At 40.1% G+C, this 26,009-nt stretch overlaps 1 protein-coding gene across 17 annotated transcripts in view; it reads right to left on the reverse strand.

Moving 5' to 3' along the window:
• Window positions 1-26,009, reverse strand: part of CACNA1C (calcium voltage-gated channel subunit alpha1 C) — a 481,405-nt gene that overhangs the window by 102,069 nt on the left and 353,327 nt on the right. For all 17 annotated transcript variants that reach the window (XM_082784794.1, XM_082784789.1, XM_082784786.1 and 14 more), the window contains exons 10-13: window positions 16,699-16,789; window positions 8,282-8,308; window positions 6,050-6,210; window positions 5,022-5,247 (exon numbers count right to left, since the gene is read on the reverse strand). In XM_082784794.1, coding sequence (XP_082640920.1) covers window positions 5,022-5,247; window positions 6,050-6,210; window positions 8,282-8,308; window positions 16,699-16,789 — 505 coding nt within the window. The remainder of the gene's footprint in view (window positions 1-5,021; window positions 5,248-6,049; window positions 6,211-8,281; window positions 8,309-16,698; window positions 16,790-26,009) is intronic.

The following is a 26,009-nucleotide window of genomic DNA, read 5'->3' on the forward strand; positions in this document are numbered from 1 at the left end:
ATTTCTGTTTGCTTGCTTTCTTCTCCAGGCAGCACAGAAGCCATGTGTTGGAGAAATGCTGGAATTTTTCTGAAGAATCAACACATCACCCATGGAGCAACTTCCACTTCAGTCCTGCATCTGCTCAACCACTCTTACCCTACAGCTTAGTATGTCAAGAACATTTTTATTGTAGGGAGCTTTGAGTGTGACAGAGCTTTCAGACTAGGTTTAAGATCAGCTGTCATCTTCCAGTCACCTGATTTTGAATGCACATTACTAGCAAGCTTTGGTGGCTTGCACAAAGTCAACAAGCCAGTAATGCTTCCCTGTGATCCCTAAGTCTTCCTTCCAGCATTGTCTCTTATGACTACCATGATTTGAGATCCCACCATGGTCAATATCCTCTACTCCCTTCTCTGAAAGCCCGCAACAATGAACCTTTCTGTCCTTAAAAGACTGAATTTTTAGACATATTTTCCTTAGAGAAATAAGCTCTACTTAAGAAGGATGGCAGACATATCTAGCACTCCCACTCCTTGGAGGAAGCCTGATAGTTCTTACATACAGATCTGTCTTTTCTGAGGACAGTTTAGTCAGTAGAGACAGTCTCTTAAAATACCCCTTAAAATAGTATTTTTACAATGTTAGTGCAAGAAGGTTTTCCTTGTCCCCTTGCAGGAATGTTTGAGTGGCCCAAATACTTTGTAAAGGTTAGCAGTCTGACCTGCAGAGGGGATACTGCCATGTCCTCTGAAGTTCAGCAACCAGTTCATCTCCTAGAGCTGAACTTCAGAGAGAACCGTGATGTTTCCCTCCAGCCCAGGTTCAGCACTTCAGAGAAAACGAGAGCGCTTTGAAGTTCAGCTGCAGTTAGAGATGAGCAATGTAAACCTACAGAGCAAAGGTAAGGGCATGGAAGCTGTGGGCTCAGTGCCACCAAAGGCCTGCATTAAATGTGCAATGTAACAGCTCACTGTGTTTGTGTTTATGCTTACAGCTTCACACTTGGGGAAGAAGGGAAAATAACACAGAAAAAGGGAAAAACAAATTCTGATGAAACTGGACTGAATTTAGCATCCTTAAACCAGAAATGGATGGGGACCAGAATATCTTCAAGCCCTCCAATGTCAGCCAGGACACACATTTTTCTAGATCTTTCTAGCAGTGTCCTTAAGAGGCATACAGTAAAGCTGTTACACATCTGAATAGTCTCAATGACTCACTTAAAGCTTAAATGCCTTGCTATCTCAGAGCACAACTGTACAGACTTTTATCAGCTCTGCATTTCTTACAAATGGCTCAATACCTGAGATTCAGTTTCTTATGTAACTCTCAAACTTTAAAGCAATTAACTGAGATGACCTGGTGATAAGATTAGTGCTGCTTTATCTGTGCTCTGAGTGCTACCTAGAAATACAGCACCATTAGAAAAGTAAACAAACCAATAAGGGGAAGAAAAAAAGAGAGAGAGGAAAAGAGAAAAGGAGAAGATAAGGAAGGCTTGACTTGACTAGGATGTGGAAATAATGATGGTCTTATCTCAGCATTCTTGAAGCCTGAACTGAGGTTACCACCTGCAACATCAGGCGGTTGCAGAGCTAACTTGAACACCCCCTCAAAGTGAGATCTGGGGTTACGCAATGAAACACATAGCTTTTAGGTTACGAATAGTAGAAGTCCAAACAAAGAAAAAGTCTCTGACCACTCTGTTGTCTTTGGTTAATACACTACAAAGAAAAAAACAAAACAAACAAACAAACAAAAACAACCACAAACAAACACTTAAAATAAATCTCATGGCACTGCAGGGTGGAATTGGAGAATTTGGACCAGGCAGCATAAAATGGGAGGTAAAAAAAAGAAAGCACTGATGCTTGCCCAGACCTATAGGGAAATGAATGTGTTTCCTAGCATCTCCGAAGACGCCAGTGAATGTAGGACATGATTATGATCCCTGTTTCAAAAGGGAGAAATAAGATGCAGAAATATTAAACGGATTGTTCAACATCTCACATAGAAATCAATTGCAGAACTGGATTAGACCTTAATGCCGTGTTTAATTCTCTTCCCTCTCCTCTTCATTGCTTTCCACTGTGTCTTTATGATACTGGCAATCACAGATGCAGAGCTTAAAACAGTAGCAACAGCTGGCAGCCTCATTGTGGGAAAGCTTCCCACACTGTTCATCCAATATAAAACCATTTTGAAAGTAGGTACACAAAAAGGCGCCCCATCTCTCCTCCCTACAGTTAACAGTGACAGGATTTAGGTTTAAAATATCAATTTTCAGTATACTGTTGCAAACAAGTTGATTTATCTTCAAAGTATAAAGGACTAAATACAAGGATTTATAAAGCAGTAAAGTACTGTGTATAAAGAGAAAATTATTTGTGTTCTCTCAGTAAAGGAAAATTTTTCCACACAGCGCTGTAAAAATTAGGGAGAATAAAACATAGATTATATTGACTGCCTCTCTAATGTACAAGACAATGGTTCAAAGAGTATTTATAATCTTGGAAAAAATGTTTGCTCTTGAAATTCTAAATATGGTTTCTAAAATTATGTTTTATTCATCTGATGGTGTCTTTGTTTCTTTTATATTAGGGAGTTGTATTTGGGCTTTTCCTAGAAGTGTATCATCCGAAAGCACCCAGAATTTGTTTGCGCTTGGTGTTTACCATAGAAAATCCACACAAATATATAAAGATTAGGCTACCTACTTACATACTTTCACCAGTTTCCCTGCTTTTTGCCTTTTTAATGCAGCTGCTGATCACTACTTCCATCTCCACTGCATGTCCACGTCACTGCTCCTGAATACATATCTGACATTAAACATTACACTACCATCCCTCCTATTCTTCCCACCTTTCCTGGACTGTATCCTTCTGTATTATCATTCCACTCGTGTGGCATTTTCCACTAGTATTGATGATGTCAATGTCACTAAATTGCCATTGTGTTTAAAGCTAAGTGAATAATGGAAAAGATTATAATTTACTGGAGAACATCAAAAGTGTAAGTTTTACTGTAATGTCAGAATATTCTCTCCTGCAGTCAGACACGAGTAGGCCTGAAGTACTGCTTTGGAGGCTTCTGATAAGGCCTTCCACATGAGTGTGAACTTCACCCACGGAGGCAAAAAATCATGGAAAAAATTATGAATAATTAAAAAACATAAATCTGAGACTACTGCAACCTACTTGCCAATATTTTAGGAACAGGAAAGAAGAAAAAATCCAATTAATACATTATTCATTGCAAGTTATTCCTCAGCTCTGACTGTGCTTTACACATAGGCCCCTGTACAAATTACAAGACATAGTCCAGGTAACATTTTCTTCCATGCAAAACTGGATTTCAGATCTGCTACAGAGTGAAGGTAAGCATAACTACTCCTATTGCTGGCTGTTTCCTACATTACATCTCTGCCAGAAGCTTTAGCAATATTTGAATATTCCAATAGATCAAGCTTCCTAAAGTATTAATGATATTCTCTCAGCATTTGCCTTTCTTCTAGCTAATTCTCCTAGCAAGATTATATATTTTGTGTAGGAGTGGAGAAATGTCTTGAAAAAACAATGACCTCTCCAGGATGCTATGTTGAAGCTTACGCTTTTATAGCTATTGGTATGTTGCCCTGGGTGTATCTGATTACCCAATGCCTGAAACAGCTACTAGTTCCCTCAGAAACCAGGCCTGGGACTTGGTGACGATAGCTTTTAGACCCAAAGATCCAGGAAAAACAGTCCCTGGACCAGAGATCCCCACTATTTCTGAAAGGGCAAAGATGCTTCTTTTGCTGGAAACTCTTATTAGCTGGAACATTTTTGCTCACCTATTACTACATGTCTAAATAGGCTTTTTTTTTTTTTTTTTTTCCCCTCTTTTAGTAGTTGCAAGCTTGCTTTGGCCACTTTCTCTCAGATTGTAAACTGATTTTCTGTCTCTGCCATCTGACCCTGAAAACAATCCACCCTGCCAGAGACTGAAGGCTCAGAGAAGCTTTAAAGGCAAATGTACGATGCAAGAGTCCAAGTCTGTTGTTTTTTCTGCCTCACAGCTCTGCCATCTTGACTGTTTTCCAGTTCTGGTCTTGTTTTTTTCTCATGCTCTGTGTTTTATATCTCAAGTTTGTCAGAGATTTCCTTTGAGGGAGTTTATAGCAATTCTAGGGACTTTTTCATAGCTGAGCCTGCAGAAAACTCACTCTTTCACCACCTCAGTTTAGCTTTTCATAAGGTGCTGACTGGTGCCCACATGGGAAAAGACAGGCCCTGGGCTGCTTTGAGTGACCACATGGGCAGATTTGTTCCAAGAGCTCCAATCTGGGTAAGTCAGGAGTTGACCTTTCTTATGACCTCCCTTCAAGCTGAAAAACTCCTGAGATACCAAACTGGTGTTTTGGAGGAAGGAAGAAGGGACTATTTAATAGGTACCACTGTGCCTTCTCGTAGAGGGAGAGAAGGAAGAAAAAGGTAAAACAGAGTCTGGAGTGTGGAAAAGTCTGTCTTCTTTGTAGAGCTGCTGCTGCTTGCTGGACTTCTCTGAAGGAAATGGGTTGGCAACATTTTCTGCCTATTGCTGTTGGTGTTGATGCTATCCCCCACTTAGGCCACTGTTGTGTCTGCTGGAGCTGGCATGGACTCCTCAGTGTCACCAAAAAGCAACAGAAAAGGTCACAAGGCTATCTGCTGGTTTGTTTTCACTTTGTCTTTCGCACTGAACTTAAGAGCACAAACTGAGCTCATGCTATTGTCCCAGATACGAGTTAATCTGCATGGTATCAAGTGTCTCCAGAACCCTATACCAAACTACCCCCCAGTCCTTACCACTCATATCATGGACACCAAGTCTGTTCAGCCTTCCCCATCCTGCCCTGGTCTTCAGATGACAACTAGCAACCTATCACTCTCACTATTCAATTAATGTTAAAAAAAAAAAAAAAGTAAAGAGAAAAGAAAAAGCTACAATGTGAGTGACTTTAAACTATATATGGTGTGCAGCCCTCTTAAATTCCAAAACAAGCACAGAAGTACCTTGTGATTTTAAATATTCTTAATAGCCGAACACATCTCAACACTGAAATGCCCAGTGGTGACATGATCTTTGTCTCAACCAGAATCGTTTCCAGGATTCCTCCACACACGATGAAACAGTCAAAGCGGTTGAAGAGGGACACAAAATAGGCCTGCAGACCAAGGCTGTACATCTTCAGCAGCATCTCTGCCGTGAAAAGAGCTAGCAGCACCTTATTGGCAGTGTCTCATGAAAAACAAACAGAAACAGAATGAAGAAACTTAGTTAAAAGATCATCACAGATAACTATTGACCCTTGCCTATAAGAACTCCCTTCTGGGATCAGCCTGAAAGAGCAACCTTATCTAAGCTTGGGTCAAAGAATGGACTTCAAAAGTGTGGGCAGTTCATTCACAGAAATGTTTTACAAGGATGGTTACAGCAATTCTTATGTATTGCACATACAGATGTGATGTGTTACACAACCTCCATGGCAGGGATATGCCTTCCCATGCTCAACCTCCCATCATAGTTGTCATCTGCAGATGGGAGCGGGAATAGAAGAGCTGTTGTGCTACCTGCTGTTGCTTAATTAGGCCTTTCAGCTGCTCTCTCCTCCAGTGAGGTTTCAACTGCTCTGCAGACTGAAGAACTTTACAAATCTCTCTTCCTTCCACACCTCCCTGGTAGGTAGAACTTATCATAAAAACCATTTCAGGGAAGACCTTGGAGAACTTGTGGCTCCCAGTAGCCATCCATAAATTGGAAATCCAGTTGCTGCAGCTATATATTCAGCATAAACTCCTGATTTCATCTACACCCAACAGAAAACTGCTTTGGCTAGAAACCAGAAATTTATGTTTTCCCTGAAACCTCTCCTAATGTGGGCAGATATTTTCTTGTATTGGTTAAGGTCCTCCTCAGAAAAAAGGACTATCTGCAGCTGTGTATGCACCTTTTACACTGTGTGGCCCAACACACCAGCTCCTCCCTCAGCCCCCTTTCTTGACACTGACCATAATAAATAGCACCATCAGACACTCCTCACCTTGGACCTCAGTGAGCCAGTCAGGCTGGTTGTAGTGTTCAGAGGCAATAGTAAGGGTGTTAAGAAACACGAGGAAGATCACCAACCAGTAGAAAACATTGGACTTGACAGCGGCTCGGCACTTTCTTCTGCAGAATCGATTCCACCGGCGCCAGTAGCGACTTGAAAAATTAGAAAAGAAAGAGTGTTTTTCAGATGGGGAACCTTAGGCTACTGCAAAGCTCTGTCAAGGGAGACTCTAGTCTTGATTCATTGTCCAAAACTGGTAGAGAATAACTTTGGATTTCACCCTGAAAAATGTTCTCTCCTTATCATCTGAGTCAACAGTAGTGATCATGCTTTCTTTAGCTCTAGGAGTAAAGTTAGTCCTGAGCCAATTTGCAACATTTAATGATGAAGAAACCTCTTCAAGCAATGTCTTAATCTGATTAAGACATCCATCACAGCTATCCTGAGGTCTTTCAGCCCAGTTCCCATGGAAATCTTTATTCTTTCTGTACTTAATGCTTGTGGCCTGAACTCAGAATAGTCGATGAAAAGATGTCCACTATATAGCATGGACCTCTGGATCAAGCCCTTGGAGAGGTGGGATCAAATAAGTTCTGTGGAAGGTTTCCTACACTCCGCAAGGTTCAGGACCTAGCCTAATCCCAGAGCTAACTCTGATCAGAAAAACTTAGGGGACTTCAACATCTCACCTTCATGCCTGGAACTAAGGATACCATTTGTTAATCAACAAACCTTTTAAAGTTTGCCTTCCATGAACACATCCTCTTATGTCACTGATTTCTGAGGGTAATTACTAACCACAGAAGATATTTAAAGCTAATTACACACCTCCTACTCTTCAGAATTTAACTTGCATAGCAACCAGTTTCCAGGCAACATATGCCACTGTATAATAAATCTAATAGTTTTTATATAGATGGTATATACATAGGGGTGTGTGTATGCGTGCTCTATGGAGATGCACACATACACAACATTACAGGACAAAGGAAGAGAGAACTTTTCTTGGCTAGTCTTCTCTTACACATCATTTCCAGAGATAAGCTGTGGCCATGCTTCATGTCAGGGTTCAGCATCTAGACAGACTAAAGCCAGGCAACATGAACGTTGCACACTGGCCAAGAGCTTTGCAACATTTTAACAGGTAATCAAATCCAAACCATTTTAGCTATGTAATTTGTAAGGGCATCTAGTTTATGTAGCTCCATCATTTAATCAAGGTTGTGCATTTTGCAGTGGATTGAAGACAAGAAATGATCTTCCAGCTTTCAAAAGTCACAACACATGTGCATATACATTGCCCTTAAACCATCAGCAATCCCCCCCACTTGTGTGTACTTGTGCACATCACCACGTGGTGATACAAGTGTTTTCTTGTGCTTATACATAATACTTTAAAACCATGGATTGTACAAATGTGATCATGTATGTAATGCTCTGCACAGGGATGCATATGGGCAATAGGTACACGTATATGGATTCCTGAATTGACCTTACTGTTTATCACTTAATTAAGCTGAAGGACAGAGTTATATTCTTGTTCCAGTTACTGTGAAAGTTTTATATATATATATATATATATATATATAAAATTGACTCTGAATTCAGAGTGTGGAGGGCAGCTGCTCCTACTGAAGATGTAGAAGTGGACTGGACATTAATAATCAAGTTACATGTATTCAGTCAACCCTTCCAATGGAAACCCACAGATGACCACTTGAGGACTACTTCACATTGTTAAGAACTAAGTCAACAGAGAAGGAAATATCACCATCGCAAGATTGTGCCTCATGATAAAAGAGCCTTCAAAAATAACCTGAAGATGCAAACTTGATCAGTTGAAAGATTTACAATCAAGCAGACTAGAGTACTGGAACAAAGTGTAGAAAACAGAACCTTGAGCTGCCAGGGTTTATGTTGATGGGTGTAGTATAATTATGTGGTTGAACTTTTTTTCCTTCTGCTTTTATATTTCATGGTTCAAAATGTGTAGATAGCAATCAGATAGGTACTTCTGAGTGAAAATATTCTCACTAGTCCTTGCATCTTAGTTCACTGTGAAGCATGTTTATATTTGGTAGATGATTGACTAATATCTACCAAGTTTGGCAGCATGTTCTAGAATCAAGATTGTGTCCAACAGATGCAGGAATAAACACTTCACAAGGTAAGGAGCAAAACCAGTGGAAAGGAAGAAAACAAAAAAAAATCAGTTTTACTTACCTAAACTTAGATTTGGAGATCCGATGCCTGAAAGATAAAAATTGCCATTAAAGTTTCTGAAGCTGTCCCATACCTTCTAGACTTTTTTGAGAATAGTGACAGAAAGAAGCAAAGTTAAGCTCAATTATTTTTTTTAAATGCATGCTGTTTTCCTTTTGAATCCCCTGTGAGGCAATATAGGCACCGGGAGGGCTAGGATTCTCTGATATCTAAATCTTATTGTTTGGTGGGAGTCATGAAGAAGGAGTCATGCCAATTCTACTACTTACAGATATTAGTGAAATAGCCTTTCTCTTGAGTAAAAAGCTGGCCTAATGCTAGGAGTGTTGTACATCTGCTACCAAATTTATTTTTCAAGAGTAACTCTCTTTTTTTCCTTTTCACCACAGTTCTTTTTTTTTTTCTTATATTAAAATATGTATGACTTTATACAAACAGACTTGTTGCTTTCACACATCACCTGTCACTTCAGGATATATAAGCACATTATGAAACCATGGGGAAAAAAATAATGTTTTCTTTTCTTTTCTTTCCTTTTTTTTTTTTTTTTTTTTCCCCCAGCAATTGAGAGAAAAACAGTATATGGTGGACATTTTCATATTTACATACCAATGATCATATTTATTTGTCTTTATTATCTATGTAAAGTGTCTTGAAATTAAATAGGACTGAACAATCAGCAATTCTATTGCTATCAATGAAATTTGGGGTAACAAGCATTCCTGAAAACTGGGACATGTTCCCACTAAACATGTGTTTAAATATTTAATTCCATTCACTCAGGTTCATTCACCTAAATAATCTCATTAGCCTTACACAAGAAGTCAAAGGAAAAACTAGGGACAGATCCCAATTCCCAAGCATGTGTTTTGCTCTGCTTAACACTTGTCCTGTAAGTCCCTTGACTGTCTTGTAGTATGTACACATTGGAGCACAGAGAGAAATAAAGGTATGTGTATGCAACGACATTACTCAGAGTTGATTTAAGAAGCTGCAAAATCCACTACCAATAACAAAAGAAATGAAAATCTGGAGAGTGACTATGAATAAGATATTTCTGCTGAGTGGAAGCATTTCTTAAAGTTCCCTCTATGATAAGAAAGTGATTAATTGTTGACAATGGTCAGCAAAGATCTTCCTGTACTGGCTTAAAAATGGATTCACTGTTAGCTGACATAATAGAAAGTAATGCTCAAAGCATCCAACACTACTTTCTCTAGCAGTCTTAAAACTGGCCATATCCCTCTCTGAGGACATCAGTCACTGATGTGTAGTCTGTGATGGGCCAGTTTCCTTATGCGGAAGACAAAAAAACAAACAAACACAAAAACAACAACAAAAAAACCTTTGCACTGAATTGCTGTGTCAAAGGCAGCTTGTCTGGGCCACACATAGGCAGCAGCATGGTTACAGACATACGCAAGAACTCTTTCAAAACAGAAGAAGAAATGCACTGACTGCACAGAATGCTAAATTATACTGCAGAGGCGATGGAAATTTATTAAAGATGCTTCACTAGTTATCCACAGAGCATATCCTTAATGTTAATACTATCTGAACATCACACTGAGAAGTCTTGCTTAATAAGCCCTACCTACTGACTGTAATGGATCAGATTTACAAGGAACAGGAAAGAAGGATCAGACAAGGCTAGAAGAAACAAAAAGAAGAAAAAAAAATGCAATCACAGAGAAAGCTTGACACTGAAAATGAGATGGTGAGGACTTTCACAGGAAGAAGTTGGGGGGGAGGAAAAGAGAGGAAGAGAGATGTCATGGGGGATTTGCTCAGTGTAACGTGAAGGAAGGACAGGGAGTATGAAGTCCTCTGATGACCTCTCTGGCTGATGGTTTCCCAGTAAGGGAGCTCTGCTCTGTTGCATTTAAGGAATCTTTTATTTATTTAGGCAAAAAGAGATGTGGCAGGTGTAGTACTCATCACGCATGTGACAATTATCTTTGGAGCATTACAAGCAGCAGCCAAGTGCATTCAGTGCTCCAACAGGTTAGCTACAAACCACTGCCCTCCCCCCCAGTGCCTTACTGCTACAGCAGAAGGCTCTATCACATGTGGGTGTGCTGTATATATAGAACAGAACAAGGGAGGAGGAAGAGATTTATATTTAGAGGCAGAATCCAAGAGCAAAATTGAATTCTGGAAACACGAATTGCACAATAACTGGTTTTGACAACATTATGCCCTACTCTGAAACATATTTTTCAAGTGACCTCTGTGATCCAAGAAGCCTTTGTCTTTCAGAACCAGTATTAACTACATAGTACACAAACATGTTCTTAGAGCATTTTTCAGACAGTCAAATAATCTGAATTTGGGGCCTTGTCATGGCCTCTTCATGACACTCCAAACTAGCACTAGCCAGGGATTCGGTGGACCAGATTCTCTGCTATGGGTTTAAACAGGGATCTCTTGCACCCCTGATATTTTGGATGCTCTACATATTTGGGAGAAAGAGAGCTTCCCCACTGATGTCCTGCTCTGGAATGTCTCTCTCTCTCTCTCTCTTTTTTTTTATCATGCTATTGGAGTCTATGAGAAAATTACTGCAGATCATTACTACTGAGTGTTTTTGTCATAGAGACCACATAACTCAGATTATGTTTTAGAAAGAAAAACATAGAAATCAGATTTTTATCATTTGACTAGATATCTTTAATTCTCTAAAAAAACTCTGCTAGCCTTACCTGGTTATATACCACATACAGATAAGACAGTCAAATTTAAAGATTTTATAAGCATAAGCTCAGGATAATCAGCGTAATTTAAATGTAGTGAGATAGCCCATATTCTGAGAGATAAAGCAACAAAACAGATCTTTGGAAAGCCATCTTCCCTTTCTGTCTTCATGCTGATGGAAGGTTATTTCATTCCAGGATGCTGGAATCCCTGAAGAGAGGATGCCCACCCTGGGGTCCTTACCCCCTGCCCCCACATTGCTAGGACAAGAGCATATAGTGACATAGAATCAGGAATTCTCAATTCATTCTCATTCAAAGGAATTATTTTCAGGAACGCATACTGCATACCTAATAATCTCTCACCCTAATAAAGTCTTAGGGTTAAGTTCTACCCTCAGCTACTTCTTTGCTATTCACACTGAAACAATGGGCCTCCATCCTTCCACCTGCTCTCCTCTGTACAATTCAATTAATACTTCAGGGACATACAATGACCATTTCTAATTTTTGACCATTTATTAAAAACTCTAGCAAAATAGAACAGAAGACTGGCCCTGGAGAACTGGAGCTCTGATGTGGACTGAGATCCTTCTGCTTGCCCTTCTTGCACAAGCACTGAAGAACATGCTGACCTGAACAAGTGATGCTGGTTTTAAGAGAGGTGTTTTTTAGCCAGCAGCAATAAGAATTTGCAGAACATCCTTAAGAAAAGTGGATCTATCTGTCTTAAAATTGAGCTGGTTTGATATTTATCAGGCCTTCTCGGGCTGGGAAACAGACTGGGAAAATAAGCCATCACTTCAGAATTGTTCAAAAACACCAGCAACTATAGTGAACCTGCAAGTAAACTGTCTCTTTCCCCTTTACCATTGGCTCTTCTGTTGATTATGGCAAGAGCTGCATAGGAATTATTTTACCAGGAAAGCACCAAGTAAAAAATCAGCGATGGTTCAGCTGCCAGGGAAAGCTTTCATTGCTCATAATATTTTAAGGATAATGTTTTTGGTTAAAAAGCCAGCATAAGCTGTTCATTTTATTTTATCATCTTTTATCGTTTTAACCCTCTTTGGTGGAAAAAACAATCGAACTGTCCCCCAAATGTAGGGAAATCCCAGCCAAGGTGAAAATGCCAAACGGCTTATTGTTTCAGTGAAAGCAGATCATTTTAAGCTGTGTTTCCCTTTGAGCTCAAGTGCTTCAGTTTTCTACTGTGGCTCCACAGAACATTAGTTTCCACAAAGGTTTTTTTTTTTTGTCTTGCTAGTACATATGTGTAAAAACAAGTTCTATTATGGCACTCCAGATCTGTATGACTGTATTAGAAAATTAGCATTCTGGTTGTATTAGAAGATTATATACACTGCCATCCTGCACAGAACAGATTACTGTTGATTATAAGCAACAGCCTGTCCACAGGAATCTAAGACCTGCTGAGCAGTAACCATAGAGGTTTTGAGAAATTACTCACTATTGGAAAGCCTTGGGTATAAAGCCATCCTGTAAACAGAAACCCATTGCTCCTAGTTCTGGGTTTATCTCACTGATACTTGTAGAGGAAACACTTTTCCTTGTACCTGGAGGCAACAGGCTATTAGAGCTGTGACACATCAGAATTAAGATAAGTTCTACTTCCAAACATTGGCCTTGAGGATAAAAGCTGTTGTGTTTCTACTACGGGGCAGATGTCAGCACAGTACAAGGCAATATCATGACAGAGATGATATACTGTGGAAATTCTTGGACGTTTTTCAATGTCCCGTGGAACCCTACAAAACCTTCTTCAAATTCAGACACCTGATAAAGGTAGTACCCACCTTAGGAAGGGAACTACTCTTGGCCACATCTCACCTGATGGCAGCAGAATTTAACTAGGGATGAATAGGAATGAAGTTTTTGTTTGAGTTTCAAGAAACCAGATTTACACAATAAGCAAAGAGATTAGATGTTATATTCCTCCTGAAACTCCTTCTGCTGATTTGAAGGCTGGCATTGCTCCAGACAGCACAGCTGATGAAGGCAGTTTCTATAGTATGGATACTATAGAAATAAAAGCTTCTTTGAAACAATTCATCAGTAGGAGTGTGTTTGAGAGGTACTCTCTTGATCTCACATAGCATATGTCTTTGTGGAGCTGAGAAAGGCTGTCAGGGAAGATCTCCTTTTCCAAAAGGCATGCTTGAGCCTGGCTTCTCAAGCAGATCTTTCTGTCATTCACAGACCAAACCTTTCAAAGCTCTACAGCTTTTCATACAAACAAAAAGAACAGCTAGTAATTCTACGTTATCTTCACTAAAAATGCTTTTTCCTTCAGTCGCCTGGATACTTTTTACCATGAGCCCATTCCGAAGGCGAGATCAGCCTGTAACCATGGTGGTGGTGGCAGTGCCGGGGTGGTTAAATGCCCTACCAGCCTGATGCCACTAAATAAATAAATGTATTATCTTTGACTTGAAATCTCCCTGTTGCTTCAGTCATGTCTGGTTGCAGCTTGCCCAGTGCAGTCTCTGCCCTCTGGGAAAAAATGTGTTTATAGCAAGACAATGGGGACTCATGGCCACTAGATGTTTTTAGCAGGCTGGTAAAAATGAAGACTCATCTGCAATACATGAAACTCAACAACTGAACAAGAAACTTGTCTGGTCATTTCACCTGTAAAAACAAATTCCAGAGGGCAGATGACTGCTCAAAAGTCCAGGGCTAGACTTCAGCTAGAGTAAATCAGGATGGCTTGACCATAATTATTAACACTTACTGAAAGTCACTAGTACTACATGAGGAACTTATTTGAAAAATTCAGCTGACTTCTGCATGAACTATTCTTATCATTAAGTGACACTGAAGAATTATTGGAAACACTGGGCCAAATTCTAATGCTCTGAGTCAGGTCCCATTGAAGTTACATACTATTCAAACCAATTCTGAAATCCTTGCTTACATTTTATATGTTCCAGCAGAATATTGACCTGTGAGAGGTTTAAATGAAGGCTCAGTGAGAAGAGGAGGACATAATAATTCTTGAAACCAGGAAAGCTGATTTCTCTGTCCACCTGACTGTGTGATACAGTAAACAAGTAAGACAGAGAGGAGTCCAAGCCTTAGAGTGCTAGGCACATCTGAATATACCCACAACTGCAGAATCTGGAGCTCCACAGGTTTACAAAATCAGAAAGCATTGATGAAATTTGTATTTAATTCCAGACTTTCAAATACAATGATTGTCATTCATTTTCCTGGTTGAAGGCTCCCATCCATCTCTGAGAGATGAAAAGTAATCTCAGTAAGGCCTTGAGGATCTTGAAGGTCCTTGGGTAAGGACTAAAAAACCAACAATAACAACAACAAAAACCTCACCCTTCTCAATAACAGACTTCAATTTCCCTACTATGCACCACCCATTTTCAATGGAAGTGGAAAGTGGCAAGGAAACTGTTTATCTCCCTGAATCTTACACATCCTGCTCTGGTGAAACTTAGGGCACTGTTTTAAGATTTACAACACAGGAAGAAGAAATGAAGTTCTGTTTTCCTGTTGTCTTTCTATGTCCTCTTCCTCCAAATGTATCAGACATAGCTATCCCTTCTCCTAATACTGTGGGCATGGTGATCACTGCGCCAGACCACAGTACTGTTTTTTTTCCAGTGGACATGTTGGACTGTTTTAAGTAAACTCCATTCTAAATCATGATTACATTTAGAGTTGCGTTAAACTTCAGCTCTCTCAGCCATATTCCAGCTAAGGTAGTTATGTTCTGCATGCCAAAAATCCCCACACAGTTCTGGTGCAAAACAAGCTACCCTTCCACATCTCCTTGTACACTCATGTCTTTTCTCCTTAAGCTTTTAAACACCTGTCACATTTTACCCTGAAGGTGGCTGAACTCTAACCTAATCCTTGCATGTACAGCTCATAAAGTGTTTTAGGATCCTTTGGGATTAAGGGCATTAAATGAATGCAAACTGCAATATTAAAAATATATGCAACTTTATAGTAACAGTTGACATTGTTGTTGGCACTGTGTAGCACCAGGGGACCCATTGTGTTAGGAACCGTAACTGCAGAATAGAGATGGTTCTCCAAATTAGATCCAGCTGGAAGAAGTGGTCACATATCCAGCTACTGCTTTCTACAGAGTGACAAGAGCACAGGCATCTCAGTGGGGTGCTAAAGGGAGAGTTACAACTGCCTTAGTGCTATGAATAGACCTAGCCTGGCTCCTTTGGAAAAAAAGTTCCTAATCTAAACTATAATGCCAGACTCAGCAGGTACACAACAGCAGGCAGGTGAAGGAAAGCTGTCACAATTTCTTCTGGGGTTTGTAAATCACTGGCTGACACTTCCAGGAAAGCAGACTGAATTTATAACATATTTCACATATCACATCGTGTAATGCAGATAAGATCCCCTCCTCTTCAGTTTGTAGAGGAGAAGGCTAGGGGTGTGTGTGGGAGACACAATCAAGGTTTATGAAGTCATGAAAGTGATAGATAAGCTGAATGCAGAACTGTTGATCACCAGATCTCACAGTATAAGAAGGAGAGGGCATTGACTGAAAGTGGCGGTAGATCAGCTTAAAACAGATACACTAAAGTACTTGTCTACACAGCAGGTAGTGAGCTTCTGGAAACTTGTTGCCACAGGAGATTGTGAGGGCAGGCAGCATTAGCAGTTTCAGATAAATCCATGGCTGACAGGTCCATAGATCGCTGCTAAAGGCAAAAAGAAGTGTGCCCTCTAAGATCTCTAATATGATAAGCATGAATTCAGGAGCAGTAAAAGCTGAATGAAAGGCAGGAAATGATCAGGCTTGCACACTTGCCCTCCTGTCACTGTCAAGACCTGTGCACCACAGGTCTGCCAAAATAGTATTTTGGCATCAGTATTTCTTATGTACTTCTGTTCACCAATTAATCAACACTGAAGGGCTCAAAGTAAACCCAAGGACAGGACAGAATCCCAGAATACTCCAGCAGAGTGCTTTGTCCATTTTTCAAGGAAATTTGGTGAGATTAACATATTTGCCTGCAGCATAAGGTCCATTCCTGTTCGAGTCATGCAAAAAGCAAGAAAACATTCCTGTTGTCTGTTCTTGCTCTCTGTGGTGTTAAAAAGTGCACAATAAAATATAAATGTCTTCTATAACTGCTATCTCATGTTCTTGAGCATGTCTATTAACAGTAATGGTGTGATTTTGAGGAGGCATTATTCCCTCCCTATTGATGCATTTCTTTGTCACTATAATGTTGTGTTCAGCACTTAAAGGGTGTAATTCAGCTGAAGGATGAGAGCTACCATATGTGTATTTCTATTACAAGATACCGTAAAGTGTAGAGGAATCATTAGCGAAATTAAAATATACCAGTCAATTTCACTGCTTGGTCTGTATATGCTGGATTTCATTATCCATCACTAAAGATAAATTTTAAATTAAGAACATTTATCCATCAGTTCTTCTTTTAGCTACTACGCAAAACCAGTTCATCTTATTTTGGGAATTCTATGATTTATTTGTATGTATGTAATCCCAGAGGCTCTCCACTAATGTCCAGAGTGAGTTTACATTGCAATTAAGATAAGAAGTGGGATCAACAGATCATCTCCATCCTCTCCTTTCACCCATACTGTGGTGTACTTCCCCTTAAAAAGGCTGTCATTTGCCTTGGCTTTAAACCCACAAAGCTCAATCCAGCACCTACATACATATAACTGCGTATATGTACTCACGCTAGCCTAGCACCGCAGTTTTCGCCTTCAATATCTGCTCCAGGGACGTTGTCTGTGTTCACGGACTCGGTCTCACTGGTGGGCATGCTCACTGTAAGAGTCAAAGGGAAGAAAAAGAGAGGGTTGGCCATTAGAACCTGACACATCTATTAATGAATCACATCAGTGAAGGAACTGGTGTAATGAAAAGACCCTCAGCTGCAGCTCCTGAGGATTAGTTGATCAAGTCTGCTGCCTCCCTGCATAGGCCAGGATGGGCAGGTAGACTTTAGGAACATACATAGGTTACTTGAAAACTAAAGGAAGGGGAAGAGCCAGCTGCTCATTTTTTTTCTGAGTTGGCTTCTGGCAATGTTATGAATGAGAACCACTGAAAATTAGAGAACCTTCAAAACCAAGAAAGAAGCTTTTACTTGATTCAGTGAATGCTTAAGATGATTCCCCCTTACTTGCAACCAGCCCAGCCACCTTAATGCCCTCCCCAATCTCTTGTGGAGAGGAGTGCAAAAAAAAAATATCAGACTGATAGATATTCAAAAGACTTCTGTTAGCCTGGTAGCAAGTACCACAAATAATACTGATGGCTCATCTGTCATATACTACCATTGATGCGTTTTAGCCCTGCACTTAGAAACTGGGCCTATAGGGATAAGAGGGAAATTCAGACTCTGACTCTTTCAGACAATATCAGCAAAGGAACTAATTAATACGGACTGTGGCAGAGATTTAATGTTGACACCCATCAACCAAGATCTGGAAAGAATTTCCCCCACTTTTGCAGAAATGTCATGGAATAGCCATTAAATGAAAGCAAACTTAGGTGCAAACCTACTTCATCTGAATTCAAGGAGGTGTTATCTTCTCTTACGAAACCTTAATATTTTATTTGCTTCTGTTGATCACAAAGGTTCATGGTTTCCATTCCATGAATTGTTCCCAGCTCCTATATGAGCTTTAGTAACTTCTTTCATACACAAACGTTCAACTTAAGGTAGAAGAAAAGAAAGGATAGGATACAATGTGTCCTCTTCCCTTCCCTCTTTTTAATAAAAAAAAAATAAAAAAATTACAAAAATATACAGAAAATGTTGTTTCAAACTAAATAATGGAGGAGTTAGGTCTCTCAGATGCCCAACAAGACAGCAAAACATGACCTGCACTGGATGTATATCTCAGATGAGATCTGACAGCATGCACTATTAGCTGTTAGAGAGGCTTTTAATAGCTTGTCAAAACAGGTTACTCGTTAATAAGAAAATATCTATTTGGAGGTCAATGGTGCAAAAAGAGACAAAACAGAATAAATATGCTCTGCGTTCCAATTGGACAGATGTTTAATGAGCCATGGGTACAGGTCTTCTTTCAGAAACTAGAAAGATATCAGAAGGTTCTTCCAAAGATCTAAGAAATACCTGGGTTTCTGCTTTGAAAGAACTGTGGTAGAAATGCCCCTCAAAATATTTCCTTCACCCCATCCCAATGATGCAAGTGCTTCCGATGTGTATCTTTGGACATCTAAAGCTCTTCTACTGTTTTCTGTAGGAACACAGCCCATAGGAAATAATAGTCTCTCTACCACTCTTGACGTAACCATGAAATACTGTACTCTAATGGTGCTCATTTCTTTGCAAAGACTAGATGTTTTAATAACTTTGTCTGTTCAGAAAGATGAATTAAGAAATCAACTGAATTAATATTTTGATGCACATGGAAGAGTCAAGTAAATTGTAAGAAAAAATGACATTCATAATTCAAATTTTCAGTCCAGATTAAGCCCTTCAGAGGAAAAAAAAAGAAAACAAACACCGATATTTGGCAAGTCATCTTTGAAGCTGAGGTAAAGCACTTTCAAGACATATTTGAGCTTATTTGCAAATGGAAAACAATCTTGAAGACATTAGCAAGAGATTGATTTGCAGAACAGCTTATTATCTTGAGTGCATGAAGAGGACACTGCACAAGCAATAGAAAAAGCAAGGCACGCGCATGCAGAAGTATACAAAGATACATCATGTGTCAGTCTGCATAGAGACATATAGACACACACACAGACAGATATACACAGTGTGGACACAAATTGCAGTCGAACATTACCATGGGTTTCTGTGGAGTGACTAAACCAAGCAAACTTTCCTTTCTTCTTATCAGGCAAGCCAGACGGAGTGCTTCCTTTCACAGACAAGATGATCAGTGTCAAGTACCAGGAACAAGACATCAATAGAGAACATGCAGCCAGTGACAGGCAAAAGAAAAAAACAAGGAACTCAGCTTGCACACGACATCCAGTTCTGTCTGAAAACTTCATCATGTGAATTAAAAGTACAAAATCAAAAACAAAAGTATACGGAAGTAAAAAATATTATAACAGATCACTTGAGGATAATGTTCCCTTGCTTTCTGCTCTTTTTTTATATTTGCCTTCTGAGAACATGAAGTGGCAGAATTTAAGTTTATGGGTCAAATCCTTATTCCAGTGATATCAATGGCAAAACTCTTCTTGTTTGACTGCATGACCTACAGAAATCAGTGAGACTAAGGCAATTGCAATTTGTCCCAAAGTTATCCTCTGATCCTTATTAGACTAGCCTATTTTTGAATGATATGTCTTGTGGTTTTTTTTTCCCCCTAAACTTTTTCAATATCAAGAAACTCTTGCAAAACTGATGGAGCTGCTAAAGGAAAGTAGTTGGAATAATCACATTTCTCTGTCTTTTCCCATTTGTAGAGATTAACAACCTTCAAGCACTCAGATTTATCCTGCCTTACTCAAACTAGGACACACTTCAGCTATGCCTCATGATTTCCATTTGAGTTTACATTTGGTATTTACCCTCTGATGTTCTTCTGCTGCGTGGCTTTTCATGGCATTACTTAGTGTTGATCCTCTGCTTATTATGTATGCATGGAGGTCCTCAGCCCACACATATCAGAGATGTATGTGCAAAGGTGTCACAAAGCGTACTTTGCACTTCCCTAATCCTACTGCTGTGGAAGGCCAAATTAAAGTGAGGGATACAGGTGCAGTGACACACAGGCTGAAGAGCCACCTCCTGTGGTTTGGGCTAGCTCACTGGCATTAACTCCCAGGCACTTCCTACACTGCACTGATGGAAAATGTTAAGGACAATAAAAAGTATTAAGAAGGTATCACGTATAAGAAGAATAATGGCCTAGAAGTTAGAGGTCATGATAGACAGTAGACTAGGACCGTATTCTCAAATGTGATATGCTCTCAGCAGGGCAATCACTAATTTTCTGTGGCACCTCACTTCACCTTCAAAATCAGGGGATAATCATGTGCAGAGCTGCTGTGAGGGTCATTCAGGCCAGTTAACAAATCCTAGAAACAAAAGATGCTGCAGAAGATGTGTGTATAAACTGGGGCTGAATATGAGATGAAGTAAACCAAATACACCTATATGGCTTTCTTACCTGATTCAGTTCTCAGGGACACAGACCTTCTGCCTGCACCCCAGCTCCAGAACAAAAACAAGGCAGGCATTTTTTGCAGTCAGGGTAATTAATTACTGCAACCATGTACCAAGAATGCTGGTGGTGAATCTACCACAGGAATGTTTTAATCAGGAAGAGATGTTTTTCTAAATGGTGGGCTCTAATCCAGACCAGAGTTATGTTCAGGCTCATACTATACAGACTATGCCATCTCAACGGCCACTTCCTCCTTGTAATTTTGGAAGCTGAGACAAAAGCAAGAGGGAGACAAATGCGTATTTCCCCCTACCTGGGCACAAATGACTCAGGGGGAGAAATCCTGGTGCCTTTCCTCCTTTGCCATGTGTGATTAGTGAAGTATGCACTCTGACAGGAGTGGTTCCCTGTCATCTTCAAAAATCCTATTGCTTGTACCCAGATCGTAGGTCCCATAGGGCTGGGTTCTACCAGATGCAGAGGGCATATTGTCTCTCTGTGGGCCCCTCACCTCCCTGGCCTTCAAGCAGACCAACAGATCTTCCATGTAGCACATGCTTTGCATTGTAGGCACTTTGGTGTCCAAACTGCAGCACAGACACTATCCCTGTGCATATGATTCAATGGTCCACCTAACACCTGAGGGTATTAGGTTAACATCTAAATGTCTATGTTCTACATAGGCAACTCCTTGGCACAAAGGATAGCAGGTTGCTAAAGGAGTGAGAAGGCATTTCCACTGGGTAGTTTACTTTTGCCTGACTGCACCAGGAGTAGCAATGCAGCTAACAGGGCAGTGAGCACAAATTGCGGGCAGCCTGCTCCAACCAAACCAGTACAGTGAACTGCTACCAACAGCACAGGGACAGGTCCCATAGAAGATATTATACACTTCCTTGGGGCAAAACACAGCAGCTTTGCTTACGTGGCAATCTTTTTTTGGATTTATCCTTAGTCATCACAACCGTAATTCTCTCTGGTTGATGAAATCTCCTATTAATTACACATTCTCAAAGCTGTAAAGCAATTTCTTTTTAAAGGGAAGTGAAACAACCTTTTAAAGGCATCAGAGTATTTCATGGTTTCAGTAGAATGCAAACCTTAAGGACCAGTATGTTTTATACTTTACAGTCGCTTCTGAAATGTTTGCACTTCTTACATCTCTCCACAGTGTGGCTCATCTCTGAATACAGAATTTTCCTCCTGGACTGCCTAAACTCTGATTTCATTTGGCTTACATAGCATTCCTGCAGCAACTGAAGTAGCAAAGGCTATCTAGCTGCTTCCTTAAAAATAAATCTGAGATATGCTTCATGTTGTGTTAATTCTAGCTCTGAGACCCAGCAGACAGAAGTAAGGACAAAGAGTCTGCAGTCTGCGACTGGCTAGATAGACAGATGTGCAAGACCCTTTGAGAGCCTCTGTTCCATGTCACTGGCATCAAGCTTTGATACCAGCTCTCCACTTGCACTAACATATGTCCCTCCTCCAACCAATGCCCTGTGGACATGCAATAAATTATTAGATGGCAGGTTGCCAAGAGACAGCCAACCACTCAAGCAGAAAGCTAGCACAAGCAAGTACCCTTCTGTGTAGCCCTGAGATTTTTTTTTGCTTTACACACTTAGAGAATAATATATGCTCCCAGTTTGGGAATATCACTACCACTGATGCATCTTGCTTTTATGGCACTTTTGTTATCTTGCCAGTGGAAGTAATTTTAATATTCAGATTTATCTCCATGGATTATAATGTTGCCACACTTGCTTGTTGCTGAATCTGACTTTAATGAACCTCACTGTGAGAACTTAAGACCCAGAGAAGATGAAGCCCGGGCAAAAGGTGCCGAGTTCCACAAACATAGATGAAGCATATACTTTTCTCATGTTTTAATGGGACATGCTACTAAATGACTCTGCAGACTTGGTCATTAGTTTTAGAACTGGATATGTTAGAGGCTATTCACTTTGCCTGACTTCACTTCTCTGATTTAGCTGTTTGATTTAAGCTCCAGAGGCAGAGAGGTTCCTATCACAGGTTTTCTGAATGGCTCATTTTGCTTATGGGAGCTTATGGCTCCCTCAACCACACGGACAGGCTGGGCGTTTACAGTAGGCCCTTAGTTGGGTACCTGACCAAAACAGTGTGACTACTCAACAGTGTGTTCATCCATATTCAAAAAGACTTGCCGTGGGTTTTCGGATTAAGAAAAGGAACAATATACTTGATTGTGTATTCTGATATGTTCACCTGGACTACAATTTCCTCAACTCTCTAATTTCTGCTTGTATTGAATGACATTGTGAAATATCAACCTAAATCACCCCTTTTGCCTATGTTGCTATTTGAAGTCAGATGGACCTGATGCTACTTTTTTGTGTCACCTTGCTCATGTGATCAAGCCTTTCTACATATCTGCTCAGTTTCTCTGAAATGGGGATTATAATTCTGCTCTCACCTTGCAAACCTCTCTGAGATCTGCAGATGAAACACATTACAATAGGTGCTAAGTACTATAGTTATTACTGATGCTTATGTCTCCCAAGTGGGACTCTGCAAAACTATAAAGCAAATCTAAAGAGCAAAGAAGTCCTGTGAATTCTCCAGCTGAGATTTAAGATTTCTCTTTTCTATCAAGCACAACAAGAATAAATTGCAATATGCAGGCTGCTTCCTTTAACAGAATGCGCATCAAGTGAATGACTTTGTCTCCAGTAAGACCCTTGCTTACTGTGGTGCCTCTCATGCCCATCATTTCATGAATGAGTTTATGGGCAGCTGTCAGAATATCAATTGACTCTTTTTTTTTTTTTTTTTTTTTTTTTTTTTTGTGGAGAGTTCTCATTTTTTTTAATTAATATGTGAATATTGCCTAGCTTTCCTCTTCTCATTGCCTGTTTGGAAATGCTATACTCATTCATCATATTTATTAATTTAAATAAGATACAGCATTTATTCTGATACATGCATACAGTGTCTTGGGAACAATCCGTGAGTATGTTCTTAAATGGAAGCAGCATGCAGAGAATAAACTGTGCAAAGGCAAATGAATAATTTTCTCTAGATCTCTTCCTGATTTTTTGACTGGGGAACATTTTGGGGTTTTCTGTTTTGAAAAGAAGCTCTGCAATAGGAAGGTTTCTACAAGAAAAGAGGAAAAGGAACTTAAACTATCTGTAGGAACTTGGTGGTTACACACCTCCCAAAGACAGACAGAATGAATCAATGAATCTAGCACCAAAAAAAAAAAAAAAAAAAATCTAGAAAAATTGTGAAAATACTTTCAAGATCCTTATGGAGGGCTCAGAGGTCAATGCCCATACAGACGGTATTATGCACACAGTCCTACATTAAATATATGCAATACATACACTTTCAATAACCTAATTTTGGGTTACATACAAATGACTGCAATTAGAAGGAGTGAGCTTGAGTTGCAGTTTCACTCAAGGTCGAATTGAGGATAGCAACAAAGAGCCATAGAGCGTCTGTCAGTTGCATCTGCTTTAATCAGAAATAGAGAGGCTTTTGGTAAAAAGACCTTTACACCAGCAAACCAACAGCAAAGGTGGAGCAGCTAGTGTGTGGTAACAGGGCTTGTCATTACAGTCATAAAAGCAGGCTGAGAGGACTGATGCAGCACAGCACAGGTTACCAACTGGAGCAGAAGTAGGAACATTGCCAATACTGAGATGGAGTATTGTATGTCCAACATTTCATTAATAAATTGCAATTTATATCTTTCATATAAAGAGACTTGTTTTCTTATGTTCTCCTCTCCTGGAGTGTCACCACAGACACATATACATCCCATGCTGTTGAGGGGATGCAGTCATGGGCTAAGTGAATTTATACCATACACAAAGAGGAACAGGAGAGAGATAGAGAGAGATCTGTATCAGCTGTGCAGGCACGTGATTAACAGATCTGTCATTACCACATGCAGATTACTGCATACCTATGAATGCATTACCTTGTCGCTACTCAATTTTCCTGAGACCTATTTTAGTACAACAAACACCCCAGCTACCTTAAACAGCTGCCATTTCTTCCTACTTTTTTACAGTAATATTGACAGTAATACACAGCTCTCCACAAATATTTGTTCATTTCAGCCATCGAGTGGAATACACATTACGCATAAGACACATAATGAGCACAAGTGAACTTCTGGCCCTGATGAGAGGTGGCCTTGCAAGCCTCTGACATGCTCTGTTCTGTATTTGAAAGGAAGAACTTAAAATCCTCTTTGGTCTTCCCTGCATGGAGGGCAGGGGTTATTTTTGCATAACTGTGGTATCTCAAATGTCTCAGAAGCACAGGATGTAGGACCTTTCAGAAAGGAGTCTAACTCTCGGATAAAAAGGGCAAAATGAGCAGTTTCCCTGGGTAACAGCTTGTTCTGCTGAGCTAACATTTGAGTCTGCATTAGGAGCCCATTCACTGCTCTGCAGAGTTTCTGCCTGCAATGGCTATGGAAGTAACCTGCTTAATCCCTGCGGCTGAGGAAGGACAGATGGGCCGGGTCACAGGGTGACAGAGCTGCTACCAGAACAGATCTTGAAAGATGTCTCTCTCCTAAATCTGGGTGCTCCAATGACATCCTAAACTTGTTTTCTTTTTTGATAAATGTCCTGTGTTGTTTGTCTCGCTAGGAACAACACCTAATGCGCCAAAGTGCAAGGCATTTACTTGCAAGGATATGGTTTATAGCCTAAGTTTCTGGTGTCAGTCTAATACTCTAGTTCCCTATAGACTGCTGGAGCCATTCATTAAAAAAATAATTAAAAAAAAAAAAAAAAAAAAGAGAAGGAGAGAGATGAAAAAAGGAACTGAGGCAACTGAGGATATATAGCTCTTTCATTTGTATTTTTTGATGGTGAACAAATTACAACAGCACATTCTGAATGGTTCTGCAAGATCTCTCTCATTCTTTAACATTTTTTACAGAAGAACGTGGGACAAGCAGCAGCACCATCAAATGTTCCTGAATCTACGCCATAAATGATACAAGGACACAAGAAGTAGGAGCATCTCACTTGAAAATCAATATAATTCTAGTATTGCAGTCTGGTCTGGCAGGCTTCTAAGAAATGGGTGCATGAGAGGTACTATCACACCAGGTGTTGGAAAGTGTTGCAAAGACTGATGAAACAAAACAAATAAAATAATTAGCCACAAAGAAAGTGCCCTCAAAACAGTATAATCAACAGAAAAAATATAATTTCTCCCCTTTTGAATGCTTTTCTAATAATCACACTGCTACTTATATTTTGCTCACTAGCATTGCTATAAATGAAAATTATCAGCACATAAGCTTCAAGCGCAAACGTGGTTTTAAGGCAGGTCATGTGTTTCCTTAAATTCCTGTGCATGGGGGAACTTCTGCATCTGCCCACCCACACAAACATACACCTGGGTGGTGAATCAGTAACTTTGATGAGGATCTCTACTTCAGCAAAAGCATCTTTGTTCTTTCAGTTCACAGCCCTGACTTCCCTGCAGAGTCAGGGAGAAGCAAAAAAATTACAGAAGCCAGTTCTAACCTGATCTGCTTAGGTCATCAGAAACTCTCCGGGGAGCGCTGCTCACCACCTCGATTGCTAAGCTTCAAAGTGGCTGAGATGCAGCTCTAGCTGTTTTATGACATCCCTGTCTGGCACCAGCCATTTCAAGGTGGGTGACACCTGAAGACTCAGCAAGTGGCCTGCGCTTTGTGAGCCAGAGCACATAAGAGGATGTGTCAGGATGGCAGTGACTGTATTTGTGTTTGGATGGTGCAGCGGGTCAGAGGCTCACAACGCAAATCTTTCCCCTGGGAGCTCCCACACCCTGCAGCCAGGAAGCTTAGGCAGGGATTGTGCCTGGGCTGAGCCAAGGGG

Source organism: Aythya marila (assembly GCF_965140915.1).
Source record: "Aythya marila genome assembly, chromosome: 1".
NCBI classification, from domain to species: Eukaryota; Metazoa; Chordata; class Aves; order Anseriformes; family Anatidae; genus Aythya; species Aythya marila.